General features: G+C 43.2%; 1 protein-coding gene across 2 annotated transcripts; it reads right to left on the reverse strand.

Moving 5' to 3' along the window:
• Positions 1 to 651: 651 nt before the first annotated feature.
• On the reverse strand, positions 652 to 5,701 carry S1PR1 (sphingosine-1-phosphate receptor 1). Of its 2 annotated transcripts, XM_036098443.2 has the most exons (3): positions 5,560 to 5,701; positions 5,024 to 5,247; positions 652 to 3,341 (listed from the first exon to the last, which is right to left on the reverse strand). In XM_036098443.2, exon 3 carries the CDS (start codon positions 3,176 to 3,178, stop codon positions 2,030 to 2,032), a length of 1,149 nt encoding a protein of 382 aa, XP_035954336.1. In that variant the 5' UTR covers positions 3,179 to 3,341; positions 5,024 to 5,247; positions 5,560 to 5,701; the 3' UTR covers positions 652 to 2,029. The 2 variants fall into 2 exon arrangements, with proteins under 2 accessions (XP_035954336.1, XP_035954338.1); XM_036098445.2 differs by lacking the exons at positions 5,024 to 5,247; positions 5,560 to 5,701 and adding an exon at positions 3,569 to 3,690.
• Between the last annotated feature and the right edge of the window lie 8,343 nt (positions 5,702 to 14,044).

The following is a 14,044-nucleotide window of genomic DNA, read 5'->3' on the forward strand; positions in this document are numbered from 1 at the left end:
AAACTTTCAGATACTATTAACTGAAAGTTTTCAGGCATGAGGCATATACTATGCCACCTACATTCTGCAACTTACTACTTCACTGATACCGTATAGTCCCATATTGTTCAAAAGATAGTCTGGGAGAAGCCAAGACAGTGTCCTGAAAAAAATTAAGTGATTTAATATACTGTCTCCCATATCCATATCCCCATTTCTCCAGCATGTTGGTGGAAAGCCAAGCATGTAAGCTTTTGTTGATGTGTTTGCCATGACCATTGAGTTTCATAATTTAAATTAGATATGCAACCACATTGTTGTATATTGTTTTTTTTAAACCCATGTTTTAGGACAAGAATTATCATATATAATTTAGTTTGGCTTGAATGTAATTTAAAACTCCAATAATTACATTTACTTGTCAATGTGGTATTTAGAGGTTGGTGGTTTTCATCACATTTTTACTACTCTTCAACGTTAACTTATTGAAGTTTCTCTTCCTGAAAAAGATAGAGCGGTTTTTAACAAACCACATTTTTTTTACACCCTAGTTTATCAAGGTAAAATCCTTTAAAGAGTAATAGAAATTTGCCCGTAACTTTGATTCTAAAAAGCCACATAGTCAAATAGAAGCTTAATAATTTTTTTAAAAAAATGCTCTCCACAGAGGAATCTTTAAAAAAAATCAGTTTATTAATGTTTAAAAGTTGATAAAGCTATGTGCAAAATGATCCACAAAAGTCAGAAACCTATTAAATACTATTTTTTAAAAGACATTTCTCAGTTTAATTGCACTGAAAACCATACTAAAGAGACAGCAATATATTTTTTTTTGTAACATTTATACACATCTTTAATTGACTATTTAATGAACAGCTGTATTGAAAAACTTCTGGTATTCCCTATCAGTTAAAGTAATGCTTTAATGGCACAAGAAGGTTGTATTTTCTTAGGAAATACACGTTCAACGGTGTTAACACAAGTTAGAAAAATCCAATAAAATGCTGAAACAAATACATTCAAAAATCACGGAAAGTACTTTTAACACAACAAAATACAACCATCCTGTTGGTTGAACTAATTCACAACAACACTCTGAAATAAACATCAACAAAGTGCCAAAGACAGATGTTGTATTTGTTAGACAGATTCATTAAGAAATCTCTCTTGGTTTACAGTCACCCCACCCCCACAGTCAGTTTTCACCTGGTTTTGCTAGTTTGTTTCTCCTATGACACAAAGGATCCTGCCTGATACCATTTAGATAAATTGGACTTCCTTATGCAGATTTCAGCCACAATGGATACCGATGCTATAATACATTTCCTTGTAAAGTTGTTAGAAGAAAAAAAATCAAAGTGACTTTAACCAAATTCCAAAAAACTGATCCAGCTTACATGGAAACTTTGGCCTCGGGAAATAAAATTGCTTTATATCTCCAAACCATCTCCATTCCTCACAGTTTACCTCCTGGACACAGCCTACCTGCTACAAACCATCAAAAAATGGACCATGCCACAACCCCAGCTCTGATGAACGCCAGGTAGTTCAAATATAAAGTAACAGAATTTTGAGGACGGGTGTGAAGGCGAAGGGAGGGTGGGATATGCAGAGCACACCCAGAGAAACAGAAGTGCACACAATCCCTTGGGCTGGAAAGTAAGGTGAAAGAAAACATCTCCTCAAAGCTCCCGACAGACGCTTTCACACTGGGACGTTAGTCTTCCAGGAGGGGCCAAATGAACCCTTCAGGAGCTTGACGATGCTAGACCTTTGGCTCAGTGCAAAATCAAAGCTCCAGGGCGGGGGGGTTAGGAAATAGATTCCAGACGAGGACCTGATCTCCACCCTTCCCAGTGCATTGTTCACAGGAACTAACCCACCAACACCCCGGCACCACCAGGCTGCTCTTACTACGCCCGCCCTCCTTCTGACTCCCAGCAGCTCCTCCCTGGCAGCAGTCGAGACAGAGATTTTTTTTTTTTTTTCCAAACACTGGGTGGTGGGTGACCACGCAAGAATTCTCCCCGTGGGTCGGCAGCGCTCAGTTTTAGGAAGAAGAGTTGACATTTCCAGAGGACATAATGGTCTCTGGGTTGTCCCCATCGTCCTTCTGCGGGTGGGAGGAGTTGTCCGACTTACTGCGGCTGAATTCCATGCCGGCAATGATGGGTCGCTTGAATTTGCCCGCGGAGTCCCCGCTGGGGCATTTGCAGCAGGACAGGATCCGGATGAAGGCCCGGCGCATCTCCTTGTTGGTCAGAGTATAAATGATGGGGTTGGTGCCGGAGTTGAGCACTGCCAGCACCAGAAAGTACTCGGCTCTGAAGAGGATGTCGCAGGTCTTCACCTTGCAGCCCACGTCCAGCAGGAGCAGGATGAAGAGGGGCGCCCAGCAGGCGATGAAGACGCTCAGGACGATAATCACGGTCTTGAGCAGCGCCAGCGACTTCTCCGAGCTGCGGCTGGCCTTAGACGTGTTCTTGCGGAAGGTCAGACGGCGGCTCCGAGTCCTGACCAAGGAGTAGATCCGGCAGTAGAGGATGACGATGGCGAGCAGGAGCAGAGTGAAGACAGTGGTGCAGAAGAGGATATAGTGCTTGTGGTAGAGCGGCAGGACGGTGGAGCAGTTGTACAGCACGCTGATGCAGTTCCAGCCCATGATGGGCAGGCCACCCAGGATGAGGGAGATGACCCAGCAGGCACTGATCAGCAGGAAGGAGCGGAAGCTGTTGCTCCCATTGTGGAGTTTCATTTTCAGCATTGTGATATAGCGCTCGATGGCGATGGCTAGGAGGCTGAACACGGAGGCAGACAAGGCCACAAACATACTCCCTTCCCGCAGAAACCACTGGGCGGGGGTGAGCTTGTAGGTGGTAGCGCCAGACAAGAGCAGGTTGGCTGTGTAGGCCACTCCTGCCAACAGGTCTGAGAGGGCCAGGTTGCCAATAAAATAGTACATAGGTCGGTGGAACTTCTTGGTTTTCCAAATGGTCAGCAAGACAAAGATGTTCTCTAGGATGATAAAACAGCAGATGAGAATGAACACCACCGAGCTCAGTTTAATGCCATTCTCCTTGTCCGCGCCGATATTCAGCTTTCCTGTGTAGTTATAATGCCGGACGATAAGGTCATAGTTGACATAGTCGGAGACAGGACTGCGGAGGGCCTTCACCAGCGGGACACTGGTAGACCCCATGGTGCACAGTGTCTCCAGGAATCCGGGGGTGGCGCTTCTCCAGAAGAACGCTAGAGGGCGAGGCCGAGCGAGCCTTCACTTGCTCCGGAAGGTGGTTCTGTCCGAGAAATCCAGGCTTTTTGTGTCGCTTTGCCCTGGTTGGAGAGGGCCTCGGAAACCGCAGCTTTAAACAAGTCACAAAGAGGAGAGAGTCAGGGAAAAAGCCACAGCACACTGGCATAATTCATTCTAGCTAAGGCATTGCTCCAGTTTTGTCGTGGATTTGTTTTAAGGAAACTTGGAGGAAGCGCAGAGTGGGATTTAAAAAAAAAAAAAATCAAATTCACATTTCTTGCCAAATGGGGGGGAGGGTGGGGGAGGGCAGGGGAGGGAGAAAGAACAAAAATTTACCCAAACTGAAAACTCCAAATCGACACGATGAAAATTCTCCTGTGTCACATCCAAATGGAAATGGGAAAACTAGAGAAGTGAGCCCCATAACACCTCTCCCGCCCTCTCACCGCTTCCCCAACTCCAACCCCCTCCAGGTTTCCAGCTTGGAGGTTCTCTGAAGCGTTGGCCCGCTCACCAGCGGGTTCACCACCAGCTCTTGGTCTCACCTCGGAAGAGACCCAACCGCTAATATGAGGGTGGAGACGCACACCACCTCTGCTTGCCGCCACCACCCAGCTAAAAGAGCTGAGAACCACCTCCTAATTGCCTTGCAAGACATTAGATTTGCACGAAAATCATTTGACAGAGTAAGTCATTCTTTGGGCTCTATTAATAACTCTCTAGGAACAGGTGTGCTCAGGGTCCGAGGGGTGTGGGCAGCCAAGCCCGCCCCGGCCTTGCGGTAAACAGGAAAGCTTACGCTTCTGTGAAGCAACTGACTTTTCTTAATTTCTTCTTCTAGGTTTTTTTTTTTTTTCTTGTAAGCCAGTGCAAGAAAATATAAAGGTATTCAGTGAAAATCGTTCATAAGAGATTGCAATAAATCCCAGGAATTTAGTACATTCATTGATTGTATAGGGAGTATGTTTAATTACTGTGGGTTTGGCCAAAACACACACAGGCACACACACAAAAGAGAGAAGTTATACTACTAATGATAACGATACATGCCACTACATTCCTAATTCCAAGTTCAAAGCTCCTGTCCAGAAACATAAATGTACGTCTGGCGCGCTGCTGAACGAGAGCCGGCTGTTTCATTTACTGCCGTCCCCCAACATGTTGCCTCCTCTCTTAGAAATACAAAGTGTGGAGGGAATGAAACATGGCACTGGTCAGCAGAAGTCTACTTGTAATGTTTCAAGATAACGCAGCAATGTGAAAGAAGTGGAGTAATAGAGACAGCAGTTCCCGGGACAGCAGAGACTGCTCGCGCCCAGAAGCTCTGCATTTCTCCCATCTAATTCCGCACCCTGCTCGCCGGCAGTGCAAGTTTAAGCCTTTACCCCACCTCCCATATTCTTTGTCTACAGGATTTCCAAATATAAGCGCCTTCCCTCCCTCTGCGACCAACCGCAGTTTTCACTATCCCCTACCCGTGGTCGGGTTTACAACTGGACTTAACCCTTTTCCGAACTTCATAAATCACAAGTGCCCCAAGAACAATCCGATCGGGTTGGGCTCCTTAGCAGCCCAGGGATGAATGTTTCCAGCGCCCAGAGATGGATGTTTTAAAAGGTTTTGGGTTTGGGTTTTTTGTTGTTGGTTTTTGTTTTTGTTTTTGTTTTTTCATTTTTTTTTTTTGTTTTTGCTTCGTTCGGGTTTAAAAATTCCTTTCTAACACTGAAGACCTCCTGCAGCGGCGGTCCCCCGCGCCCCCGGCCCGCGCTGGCAAGGCGCGCAGTCCCCTACCTCGCTCAGGCGGGACGAAGTTGCGTTGGGAGAGCTCCGGGTCTCCACTGCGCGCTCGGCATCTTGCTGCTGCCCCGGGACTGACTGCGACGCTCTCCAAACTTACTCGAGTCGGGGTCCCCTCCCTCCGCAGCCGCACACTCCAATGGCCAGCCCTGCTCCCCGCGGCCAGCGCCGGCCCGCTAGCTGAAGTCGCCGAGCGCCCCGCTGAGGCTGGGTGGCTTCTGTAGGAAGAGGCGGGGAGGGGTTAATATCTCAACCCCCACGCCCTCCGCCAGCGGCTGGGGGCCTCCGGATCTCGGCTGCAGAGACTCACTGTCCAGGAAAGATCTGGGGCAGAAGCGCGCGCGCGCGCACACACACACACACACACTCCTCCCCCACAGGCAACCGAAAAAAAAAAAAAAGAAAGAAAGAAAGAAAGAAAAAGAAAACAGAGAAGGGACGGAGGCTGGTGCCCCCTGGATTCTGATGCATAAATCACGGCCCTAGCCCTGCTGTCCTCCACTCCCGGAGACCATTCTCCCAAGTCTTACAAAAGAGAGGAGGTGGGGAGCCTTTGGAAACTTCCCTCCTGAAAAGTCTTAGGGGGCAGAGGACAGCCCGGCGTCTCTCAGCGCACCTCTCTGGTCCCCTAGGCGCTGGAGTCCTTGGTTGGATCGGAGTCCAGAGACTTTGGCTGGGCGCGCCCGCGGCCGCTTCTGCGCAGGCAGAGAAAACCTGGGCGAGACCCCGAGAGTCTCGGCCGCTCTCTGGGGAGGAGAAGCTGGCAAGGGGCTGCAAGAGACACGGAGGAGATACACAGCAGCCTAGAAGGGAGAATGGCCCCGGAGGTTCCTTTACGTCTCCCCACCCCCATCCCGCTGCTGCCCTGAAACTTGCGGTCTGAGGGGCAGAAAGTGGCTTTCCCGGGACTCGCGGTGAGATGGGCCAGCGCCTGACGAGACGTTGGGTGGGGGTTTCCCTTATTCAACCGGGCGCAAAGTCAGCCGTGTGTCCCAGATTCTGGCCAGTGGGAGACCTCTGGGGACATGGGCAGCTGCTGGGGCCTGAGAGATTTAAAAAGCTTGGGCAGCACAAGACTTTCCAAAAGGGAAGAGCTGCTGGGCCCAGCCAACCTAGTCTGAGGCCGGTGCCCTTCTCTCCCTTTCTACTCGGGAGAACTTAGAGGCCCCCACACCTCAAAGCTCCCAACACGGCCACTCTTTTCTTTCTCTTAGACGCTACTTGAGAAGGTGAGACTAGAGGCGGCCTTGGTCAGCTCCGCCTCAATGACAAGCTCAGAGCACTTCTGCCCTGCCCTGCTGCGACACAGATTTCCACCCAGTCCCTGGTCGCACTGGCTTCCCATCCTGGCAGATGTGAACGCAAAACTTCTCCGTGTGCAGTTTCAATTGAGAGACACACCCTGTACCTGAATGACTCAGAAGGAGGCTAAATGAATAAACAGACCCCGGCTTCTGGGATCTTATGAGTTTGCAAAAGAAGAAATCAAACGACAGTTAAAATCAAGTTCACAGCTGCCTGAAAGTCTTCATCAACGGAGTTGCAGCCGGCACATAGCCACAAAGTCAACAACAGTATATGCATGCAACATAGAAACTAAGATAACGATCCTCTAGACTCTAGAATAGATGGGCTCTGATTGGGCTTGAGGACTTATTTAAAAGAAGAGGTATGTTGAGGGCGCCTGGGTGGCTCAGTCGTTAAGCGTCTGCCTTTGGCTCAGGTCATGATCCCAGGGTCCTGGAATCGAGTCCCACATCAGGCTCCCCGCTCAGCGGGAGGCCTGCTTCTCCCTCTCCCACTCCCCCTGCTTGTGTTCCCTCTCTAGCTGTCTCTCTCTCTCTTGAAAAATAAAATCTTTAAAAAAAAAAAAAAAAGAAGAGGTATGTTGAGTCTACCCTGCACAACCTAAGTTGCGGACTTTGCAAAATCCACCCCACCCACTAATTTATGAGTTCTTTAAGGGAAAGGAATTAAAGTGAATTGCACACCAAAACTCTTATCTATCATGGTAGATTATCTAACTTAAGCAAGCATTGTTGGTCATTTTATTGATGAGAGAAATGTCACTCAGCTTAAGTCACTAGATATCCCAGCTAGTATGTGGCGGAGCTGGGTTCCACAACTTCATGCCATGTCTCCCAGATGTCATGACCCCCAGTTCAAACACCTTCAGTCAATAAATAGTTAAGGAACTGAAGTGTGTGTTCCCCAAAGGGAAGCAAACCTCTAGCCTTAAAATTTTTAAATTGTGCTAATTTCTTTCTTTTTTTTTTAAGATTTTATTTATTTGACACAGAGAGAGAGAGAGAGACAGCGAGAGAGGGAACACAAGCAGGGGGAGTGGGAGAGGGAGAAGCAGGCTTCCCGCAGAGCAGGGAGCCCGATGCGGGGCTCGATCCCAGGACCCTGGTATCATGACCTGAGCTGAAGGCAGACGCTCAACGGCTGAGCCACCCAGGCGCCCCAAATTGTGCTAATTTCTTGACTATATATATATCTAAAATGTATACAAATATAGGCTAGTGAATGTCCTTTCAAAACCACTTATTTCCTGACTATGCAAGTCTACAAAATGTATACAAAAGTTACACTAATAAATGTCTTTTTTTACCATGAAGCATTTTCTTTTTTGCCGAAACGTTTCATTAAATTTCTTTTTATTAAATTATTAAATATTACATTATTTATTAAAATAAATATATTTCTATTTTTACCACCTTTTAAATTAGCAAGACTTTTTTTTAAAGAGTATATTTTTTTGAGATTTCTTTATTTGAGAGAGTGAGCGAGCACAGTACATTTGTTACAGTTGATGGGCCTATACTGACACATCATTATCATCCATAGTCCATAGTTCATGTTATGGTTCAGTCTTGGTGTTGTACATTCTATGGGTTTGGACAAATGTATAATGACATGTATCCATGATTATGGTATCATGCAGAACATTTTTACTGCCCTAAAAAATCCTCTGTGTTCTGCCTATTTATGCCTCCCCTCCCCTATGAATGTCTTTATTAAAACCACTGATTTCCTGACTATGTATTTCCTGACAAAGTGTATACAAATGTATAGTAGTGAACATATTTTAAGACTTCTCATTATCTACCTATAACATCTAATGTAAGGTTATATATTTGGGTAGCAGATTCTAAGTATTACACATATTAACTCATTTAATCTTTCCAGTGACCCTATAGGTTAGGAATGATTATTACCCTAATTTTCCAAACAAGGAAACTGAGTCCCAGGCATATTATATTAAGTAACTTGGTAAACGTGGTCTGTGACCATAGATTGGCTGTAGCCTCTTAACCATGAGTCCAAATCACCACAATAAACCTCAAACATGTCAAAGAATTACATGGGGGAAATCAGTCTTTTTCTTGTGAATACTGCTGGTGAGAACAACATTCATTCAGTATTAATCCAGTGTTTTAAAAAGCCCAAATACTTTGCAGGTGATTACTTAGAAATATTCATCCTTAGTATACACCTATAAGACGTAAAATGTAGATGACCACTCAGGCAAAATTAGAAAGTAGGTAAAACTATTTGCAGCAATGGTTTCCCTGCCAATTCCAAGTCTCTGGTTCCCACACATATCTCTTCCCATTACTCTCAGGAGAGGCCCTAAGAATTGCATCCTCAAGCTATCTCTTGGCTCTCAGCCCAGGTCCCTTTCCGCTGCCGCCTGGAAGGCCAGCGCAATGTTTTACCTTACTTCTCCTGGCAATGAGGTTACCATCTGACGCCCAGTTCACACTCAGGTTGTGCCATTCCACACTTCTTATTTCAAAGCAACTTTATTATTCTTTTATGCATGCTTTACAATCTCTCTTTAAGGGTTGCCACAGAAAATGCCATGTCATATTTGGGACTTATACTAAGAAAAATTATTTGTCGTTACTCTGCAACTCAAATTCAACTGAGTGAGCTGTATTTTTATTTGCTCAGTCTCGCAATTCTACTCTCTTTCCTAAATGCTCCAGGTACTTTCCAACCCCCTTCCACCCACAATCCCCTGTAAAGATCCAGCCCTCCCCTTCCTCATCTATTCTTAGGGGAGTAACTAGCCTCCTACTTAGTGGAGAATACAGTGTCACTGAGATTTCTCTCCTCTAAGGTAACAGCAACTTCACCCATCCTTACTTCCTGCCAGTAGCTTTCCTCCTTCCCAAGTCAAACCCTTGCCCATATCACTGTGCTAACTCCCCCCAAACTTTCGAAGACGTGGCTCAGGTACTCCTTCTCTCTCTTGTCCTTTCAATTCTTGGTCTCTGATGACTCTTTATCTTCAACTTACCTTAATATTTGTGTGTTTCCTCTACCCAAAACTCACTATCTTCCGCTCATACTAACTAGGTCTCGATATAAATCTCTCTTCTCTTATTTGCCACCACTCAAAACTACGTAGTGGGACATGACAGTCTTGGATTCAGCCATCATTCTGCCTGTTCCCCGCTGGGCAACTTTTTGCAAGTTCTTTAACGTCCTTGAGTGTCAGTTTCCTAAACTCTCTCTCTCTTTCTCCACAGTGTTCCAGAATTATACAATAACGCATCGTGATTTTCCAAGTCCTCTCCTGGACATACAATGGGCCCTGTATAGTCTGAGAAACTATCCAAAATTATTTCTCTGATAACTTCATTTTCTCTATTTCTCTATTCTGTCTTTCTGGAACTCCTACTATTCAGATTATGGACCATCCAGGAAGTTTTTATATTAAATATTCTCTTTTTTTTAAAGATTTTATTTATTTATTTGACAGAGAGAGCGAGAGAGCCCAAGAAGGGGAAACAGCAGAGGGAGAGGGAGAAGCAGGCTCCCCGCCAAGCAGGGAGCCCGATGTGGGGCTCGATCCCAGGACCCCGGGATCATGACCCAAGTCAAAGGCAGATGCTTAACCATCTGAGCCACCCAGGTGCCCCTATATTAAATATTCTTCATATTTATTTTCCATTTCCTATATCTTAATCTTTTTTCTGATTTCTGGGAGATTTCTCAACTTTATCCTTCAACTCTTCAGTTAATATTTCCCTTTGTGTTATCAGACTTTTGAGTCTAAATGCTCTCTTCTTTTTTTTTTTTCTGAATATTTCATTTTCACAGAACCCTGTTTCTGTTTCAGGGATCCCATATCTTTACTTACCTCTCAGAATATTAGAATGTCATTGCTGTTGTCAAGATTTTCTCCTTTTTTTTTTTTTCTTATCGTCTCATTTTCCTGTTTGTTTTGATCTTGGTTCTTTGTGTCAGCAGCTTTCTCAATTGTTAGGTGATCTCTGGCTGTCCATTCCTGTTTCAGACAGAAGCACTGAAAACTAAACTCTTTGTGGGGGGTTTGTCAATGGAAGGGTGGTAGGTAATCAGGTATGTTCTTTTATTAGAGGACCCCAAATACCAATATTTATAGATCTCTAATCCTGGACTGGTCAATTTCGTCAGCGAGGAATTCTAAAATCTCTTGTCTGCCTTCTCCTATTTTCTGAAGTGAATCGAGGAAGGCAGGGGAGAGAAGGAGAAAGAAGCTGATCATTTGGTGTTTCAATTTTTTTTTATTAAAAGATTTTATTTATTTATTTAACAGAGAGACACACAGCGAGAGAGGGAACACAAGCAGGGGGAGTGGGAGAGGGAGAAGCAGGCTTCCTGCAGAGCAGGGAGCCTGATGATGCGGGGCTCGATCCCAGGACCCTGGGGTCATGACCTGAGACGAAGGCAGATGCTTAATGACTGAGCCACCCAGGCACCCCTCAGTGTTTGAATTTGAACTGAATCACAATGATGGGGACCTCCATGCACATGCTCTGAGCCCTGCCAGGTGTCCCTGGGTCCAAATACCCTCTGAGATAGCCCATTTAGAAAATAAACCTCCAGCCTTCTGCTGGAATGGGGGATTGGTCCTTGTCCTGTTGTACAGGTTGGAGACAGAGGGCTGTAGATTGGCTGCTAATCTTAATTTGATAAAAGAGCATTTTATTTAAAAACCAGAAAGGAAAAAGAGCAGAAAGTAAGATCTTGAAAACAATGCGTATAGCAGGGTTAAAGAGAGGTGGGGTGGTGGTGTGTGAAGCATCTGTCTACTAGAGTCGATGCTTCACCTTCAGTCCTCTTGTTTTCAGACAGGCATTTACCACCACGTCAGAAATGCCTGGAGCCTCCATTTCCTGATCCTCTTTGAGGATCTTCAGTGGGAAAATCACTTGTTTCTGGATCCTCCTGCTTCTAGCTCAGGTTTCAACTTTCTCTGGTCTGACAAGCCATTTACACACATTAATTTGTTTCCCAAAATTTCATTGCTTTTGTCAGAGGCAAATTAACCTTGAAGCTAAATGTAGCTTAAATTTTAGAATTTCATTTCCAAGGTCCTGGAAAGAGTCCTAGCAATATATCCACATGATTATATAAATATTAAAAGTAAGGAATTTTAACAGTGATTGGCTAAGCTTGCTGTCTCTTTCCATTAGGAAATCTCCACTATTTCATTTCCCTGTATGTAGGGTTGGTTTGGGAGTTGCCTTGGGCATTTTGGAATCTGAATAAAGGGAACTTGAGTTTGGGTTACATTTAGATTGAATTTAGAAGGATATGTGAGTGAGATTCCAGTTGCTTCCATTTTATTTCCAGCTACCCTAGTGTAGAAATGACTTTCAAGACTATTTCTACTGCCCTCCATGGCTAGTCATGCTATAAACATGCAGTGTCATGTGACTCTGAGCCAGAAGCTAGTCTGGGGAAAGTTATTCCAGGGATGACATGTGTAAATTGTAATTGGAGAATTTGATTCTCATTGACACCTAGTTAAAACAGAAGTTCTCCTCTCTCCAGAATATATTTAATGACTCAGTATATATAATTATTAAACATGTCGTATGTTTTTCCCACTCTTGATGGAATTCACACAAAAAAGATTGATCAGAATTTGTATATTTGTCTGGTATTTGTAGGGTGTAACTATTGCAATTTGGAAATAAATTTAGGATAATTTCAATAGAGTATGGGAGAAATTACAAACTTCTCATTTGGATATACTTATAAAGGATACTTTATTTTGTCATCTATAAATTATTTAATAAGGATTGAGAGCAAATCCATTCTAAAAATCATTGAAATATGAAACAAAAACAATAAAATGAGCAATTAAATCAATAGGAATTATTCTGATGCTGGGAAAAAAGTTGTATCAAAAAACCTTCCAGATCATACCAAGAATACAATAGGACAAGTACAATACATACAACAGGACAAGTACCAACATCCCTATTCCATTATTAAAAGGAAGATGCATGTTTTGTATAGAAGCAATGAATACGTTCTTGGAGTGTTGATAATCCATATAATAAAGGGTAATGAATCATAAGAACTAGAAAAAGATAAATTTCCTGCTGATTTGACACACAAAACAACTGACACAGAGAAAGGGTCTATCAGTGTCATGTCTCTATGACATGAAGACATCAATAACAAAATGACTAATGATAATCTCAATTCAAGGGTATTTATAATTAGATCATAAGAAAACTCGAAATGTTTTGAAATTCTGCAGCTTATATATGGGGAAAAAAGTCATAGCAATTTTCCTAAATTTGGCAACCGTCCTGAAATCTCACATATTACCAGTAATGAATTTTGGGGTTTTGTTTTTGTTCTGTTTTTTTAGACAGAGAGAGAACGCAAGTGGGGAAGGGCAGAGGAAGGAGAGAAAATCTTAAGCAGTCTCCATACTGAGTGCGGAGCCCGAGCCCAAGGCAGGCCTCCATCTCATGAGCCTGAAATCTTGACCTGAGCCAAAATCAAGAGTCTGATGCTTAACTGACTGAGCCACCCAGGTGCCCCACCAATAATGAATTTTGAAGCTGAAAGAAAGTTTTCTAAACAAATAATAAAACATTTTTTTTGATTAAGCGTACTAGAGGGAAGACTAAATTACCTTTCTGTTCACTCTAAAGAAAACGATATTTTAACTTTTTATCCCATGAAGTAGAAATCAAAGGGTATATAGCCAAAGATGTAAGAAAAAAAAGCATTATAAAATGTTTAAGGCAGTTACTAAAAATATTATTTTTATAAGTTCAGGATATTTGTTAGCTTTTTAAAACTAGTACTTTGTTGTGATGTCTTTTCTTGTTCTAAATTCATTTTCATACCTACTTTTGTATTTTTTTCTAAATGAGTATCCTTGGTCTCCAATTGTATAAGCTCCTACCTGACTCTCCTTTCTTCTTCCATTCTCTTTGTCCTTATAAGTTGATTTATTGCTTTCAGTGGGGTAGGGAGGGGAAGAAAACGTTTGCAAATCTCCTTATTTTGACAGAAATTTTCATTCATGGTTTTTTAAAATAGTAATTTTTATTTAGTTCAACTATGTATACAGTCTTTAAATGGAATATTTCTATAAACGTTATTAAGTAAAAAATAATTTCTCCTCCAATTTTTGCTTCCCAATGGCAACTACTTTTACCTCTTTCACTTTTCCTTTGCATATTTGCCCCCATGATTTCTAATAATGTGCTTATGTTGGCTTTTAGATTATTTTTAATTTTAAATATTATATATTGACTTTGTCCTTTGGAAATTAGGATTTAGCTCCTTTACCTATACTGTACCCCCACAGTTTCCTATTCTCCAAATAGAGATTAAATTTAATTTTTTATATTATTATAAGTATGCAGATTTTACTCACAGCTTAGCCATGTGTGTACATATTTACTTTCACGTAAATCGTTTGGTTTTCCCTAGACTTAAATATTGTCTTTTTCGTTGTTTGCTTGGTTTCCTATGTACTTATTACTAATCCATTCCCACACTCTCAGGGCATTCAAACACATCAGAAAATGTATCACATTCTTGGGGACATCACTCCCGAGTCCTCTGTCCTTCTCTCTAGTCCTAATCGCTGCATGGTTGTCATCCTAGGGGTCATGGGTGGGGGTTCCCTTCACTTCTCTCCTGTTCCGAGCCTCAATTCCTGGATCTTCTCCATTCTCCGTTTAATGCCTTCATACTGAT

Source organism: Halichoerus grypus, chromosome 5 (genome assembly GCF_964656455.1).
Source record: "Halichoerus grypus chromosome 5, mHalGry1.hap1.1, whole genome shotgun sequence".
In the NCBI taxonomy this organism is placed as follows: domain Eukaryota; kingdom Metazoa; phylum Chordata; class Mammalia; order Carnivora; family Phocidae; genus Halichoerus; species Halichoerus grypus.